The 4,379-nt window shown below is 41.5% G+C and overlaps 1 protein-coding gene across 1 annotated transcript; it reads left to right on the top strand.

Annotated features, from left to right (window-relative positions):
- Positions 1-245: 245 nt before the first annotated feature.
- LOC127645631 (integumentary mucin A.1-like) lies at positions 246-1,816 on the top strand. The gene is made up of 3 exons (XM_052129302.1): positions 246-315; positions 480-594; positions 740-1,816. The coding sequence occupies exons 1-3, from the start codon at positions 252-254 to the stop codon at positions 1,617-1,619; spliced, it is 1,059 nt and encodes a 352-aa protein (XP_051985262.1). The 5' UTR covers positions 246-251; the 3' UTR covers positions 1,620-1,816.
- The last annotated feature ends 2,563 nt before the right edge of the window (positions 1,817-4,379 follow it).

Below are 4,379 nucleotides of genomic sequence, written 5' to 3'. Positions count from 1 at the left end.
CTGAATTCAGCCATGTTGAATGATTCATGTGAATGATGAAGCCCCTTACTTTCCTCTTTGTGGTTGAGTGAAACTTTTTCACCACGTTCCACTGCTTACTCACCTTTTCCTGTCCCTGACGTGTCTGTGGGCCAAAGTGACAAAGAAAAGTGATCAGAGAGGGTGGTGAGTTTGTGGGCTGAAAGACCTCCCTCAATATAGACCCTTTAACCCAGTAGAGATTCATAATTAGAAGTGTTCAAGATTTCAAGATGAAGTTCATTCTCCTAACTGCTCTTCTTTGCTCTATGGTGTGGAGGAATGTTGTGTTAGCAGGTAGGTTTTGATATTTCAATGCTGCAACTTTTCAGAATACATTGTGGTCTTGCGTCAGTAACTTTCACTTGCTGGAATAGAAGTTGATCTGATATTGTAGCTTTATGAAAGTCTGCAATTGTGTGGTTTTAAACTGTGAATTTACTGATGTGCTTCTCCAACAGTGGATGGACCTCCACCAAACTGCTGTAATGATGTGAAGAAAACCAAAATTCCAATAGCAAACCTTTCGGATTATTATATTCAAGAAAAAATATTATGTCCTGTCAGAGCTGTAGTGTAAGTAGAAGGCTGTTATTTACAGTTTTACAATATAAGGTTTTACATAGTTTCAATAATAATAAAATGGTAGATATTTAAATAAAGTGTCCTAAAAAATCAAGTATATATATATATATATCTTTTTTTTGTTTTATGTGTACAGGTTCCTCACCTATAAAAATAAAACTATTTGTTCAGATCCAGAGGATAAATGGGCTAAGAAAGCAAGAAAGGTATTGGATGAAAAAAAGAAACCTTCCAAAGAGTGGAGAATTTCAGTTACAGCTACAGCGATCAAAGCACCAGAGACTGAGACCAGCACAAGCAAAGTAAAACAAGTCTTAACTACAACTGTGCCACCAACAGTGACAACAATCAAAGCACCAGAGACTGAGACCAGCACAAGTAAAGTGAAGCGAGTCTTAACTACAACTGTGCCACTGACATTGACAACAATCAAAGCACCAGAGACTGAGACCAGCACAAGTAAATTGAAACAAGTTTTAACTACAACTGTGCCACTAACATTGACAGCAACCAAAACACCAGAGACTGAGAACAGCACAAGTAAATTGAAACCAATTTTAAGTACAACTGTGCCACCAACAATAACAACAATAAAAACAGTAGCGACTGAGACCAGCACAAGTAAATTGAAACCAGTTTTAAGTACAACTGTGCCACCAACAGTGACAACAATCAAAACACCAGGACCAGACACAGAGATCTGGATAACGGCTGCCCAACCAGCTCCAATGTCCACAGAGAGCATACAGTCTTCTTTGAGTACTATGACACCATGTGGGACACGTAAAACAGAGCGGGTCTCAACTTCAACTTTGCCACCAATAGAAACAACAAGAAAAAAACCTGGAAAAGATACAGAGACCCCACTGACAACTTTTATATCTATAACAAAGGACACAGTAACAACCTCTGCAGTGATAATCACAACCACAAAATACCTGCCAAAGGTAATGAAGAGAAAAAAAGGGAAAAGTAGGAAATTACTAAGAAAAAATCAGATGGGGAAAAAACATTGATTAACAATGTTTGTGTGTGTGTGTGTATGTGTGTGTGCGTGTGTCAAACACATACATGTACAGTATGTTTTAATGTACTCATGATAACAGGTTTTTGTGATGAAGCACTACAGATATTATGCATGGATTTGGTCTTTTAGTTGTAGAATTATTATTTATAGAGAATAATGTAAAGATTTTGATCAATGAAATTCTGCGGAGAGTTCTGAGATTGTTATTTAATATTATTTTCTCTGTTATTGTTTGTCAATAAATTAATTCAATAAATATTTGTTTATATGTAAACAGAATGAAGACAAATATAGCTTTATTTTTTGTTACAGAAATCTACCGAATATAGCAAATATATGTATGTTTCTGCATTGTGAACATAATGCATACAATAGTACTTAAAAAGTTCTTAAATTGTTCTTAAAATAATAATAAAGAGCTATGCAATCAAAATGTTCCAAAGTAGACATACTATTAAAAGCTCTGTTTAGATTATTCTTCATTAAAGTAATTTTTATGGACAAGTCTTTGGTAAAGGTCAAAGTTATGAAATTATCTGAAATAGCAGTGATGGAATGGAGGCCTCCATATGACACTATTGTGTAGCCACTTTAGTGTCATATGGAGGCGTCTCTACCGTCACTGCATCACAATGGCACATTATCAACACTGGGGGGCACACTCAACCAGAGTAAAGCCTTCAGTTAACTGCAGTCCCAACAGAACACTCTGTTGGATTTAAAACCATTGGGCTTTAACCCCATCATAATGCCCAAACCTAACATTTGAGTTTATAAAAGTTGAAAAATCTATGAGGAAAATCCACCTACACATCTATTTGTGTGAAGTAGAATGGTCTTTAGTGTCTAGTAGTTTATCTTTTAAAATAGTAGTTCAACAATGTATTTTCTCCCAAAATTCTTTCATCATTTAGTCACCCTCATGTTGTTCCAAACCTGTATGACTTTGTTTCTTCTTTGGAACACAAAAGGAGATGCAGTGTGGTTCATGGAAGAAAGAGACCCATCGGGCGATAACAATCCTGTTTTACCTCTGGAACAATGGAGGGTTTATTGCCACAATCACATTATAAACAGAAATAATTGAGATATCAACTAAATTGCTCTAGACAGTGCAGAAAGTGCGGTTTAATTTGACGGCCATGAAACAAATACAAAAACCAAACTGAAAGACAAGACTTAACTATGACTAGACTGTGACTTGTCTATGACTAAAATAATGAACAAGACCATGAATGCAACATTACGACAAGAGACAATGGCAAACATTAAGGCTTAAATAGAGAGACTGAGACAAACAAACAACCAATTGCAAGACTGACAAGTGTCACGAACCCCGCTCCTCTGCCCCATCTCCGCTTCCGCGAGCACGCACGCATGCACTCCGCGAGCGTGCTCGCTTCCCGCTCCCTCGCTCCGCCCCCTTGAGCTCGTACGCTCTTTTTCCTCCCTCGGGCGTCCACGCCCGGTTTTGCTATTACGAGCTCTAGCTCGTAAACTATCTCCCCCCTCTGACACACATGCACTCCGCGAGCGTGCTCGCTGCCCGCTCTCAGCCAGAACATTATGACCACCTGCACTCACGCGCTTCCAATCCCCACACATTAGTTTCACCTGCACTCGTCTCGTCACCTTTCATTGTTTACACCTGCACCTTCCCCTATAAATACCCAGCACATCCGTATCACGGGTGTTGGTTATTGTGTTTAGTTTCCCGTTCCTATGCCCCCGCTAGTCTCGTCTAGTTTTGACCTCCCTACTCGTTCCCTCTTAGCTTGCCAGCTCCTCTTGTTCCCCTGTCTTTTGCTCCCTCGAGTCCCCTCTTGCTACGTGTTTGTTTCGTTTCCCCGGCTTTGACCCTTGCTCCCCTCGACTGCTCTCCCGGATTTGCCCCCTTTACTCTCCTTGACTCCCCGGCTTTCGACCCTACGCTTTCCCTGACCATTCTTCACTGGATTTGCCCTGTTTTTGTACTTTCGCCTGCACTGCTTTTATTAGCAATAAAACGCAGTTTGACTTACATTGTGACTGTCTCTTCTTGTGCGGGTTACAACAAGATAACCAACAGACAGGACTAATAAACATTGTGAAACAATGAAACCAAATGACATTAAAGAGGAAACAGGAACTAGACTATCAACATAAAAGACATGAACACAAAACTTGAACAAAAACACATTTAAATGTGACATATTCACCCTCAAAGGGCGGCTCCCGATGCTCAAACATAAACAAAACTAACAAGAGTTCAATAGGGAGCTGGGGTCTTTGAGGAATGGCTTGGTGAGACAGGGCTTGGGGCAGTAAACAAGTTCGGAGCCAGTGGCCATAGAAGTGGCTCCAGGAAGAGAGCAGGGTCTGGCAGTTTGGGTGGTGGCTCCAGGAACGTAGCACGGTCCGGCAGTTTGGGGAGTAAACACAGGGCAGGGACAGGGTTAGGAGGCCTGGGAGGTGGACACAGGGCAGGGACGGGGTCCTGGGCTGCAAACACTCGACAGCGTTCAGGAGTTAGTGGCTCAGAGGGTGGAGCCTGGCTGACTCATGGGTCCTGTCAACTCGGCATACTGGGATAGGCATGTTGACTTGACAAGGCATGCCGACGTGGTGACATGGCAAGGTGGGGCCGCTTGACTATGCATGGCAACATTGCATTATGCGGTAAGTGTGGCAACATGGCACGATGAGGCAGACGTGGTGGATGAAGCTAGAAATGCTGGCTCTGGGACGGACAAGGCTTGCAACACTGGCG

The sequence above is a fragment of the Xyrauchen texanus genome, chromosome 6, assembly GCF_025860055.1.
Source record: "Xyrauchen texanus isolate HMW12.3.18 chromosome 6, RBS_HiC_50CHRs, whole genome shotgun sequence".
Lineage (NCBI taxonomy): Eukaryota > Metazoa > Chordata > Actinopteri > Cypriniformes > Catostomidae > Xyrauchen > Xyrauchen texanus.
The sequence above is the reverse complement of the archived record's forward strand: the minus strand, read 5'-3'. Positions and strand labels throughout refer to the sequence as shown.

Excerpts from the sequence above, each read along its gene's own strand:
- LOC127645631 (XM_052129302.1), top strand. The coding sequence starts at position 252 with ATGAAGTTCATTCTCCTAACTGCTCTTCTTTGCTCTATGGTGTGGAGG. Across the intron at positions 316-479 it reads GAGGAATGTTGTGTTAGCAG|TGGATGGACCTCCACCAAAC; the intron begins GTAGGTTTTGAT and ends CTTCTCCAACAG. Across the intron at positions 595-739 it reads TGTCCTGTCAGAGCTGTAGT|GTTCCTCACCTATAAAAATA; the intron begins GTAAGTAGAAGG and ends TTATGTGTACAG.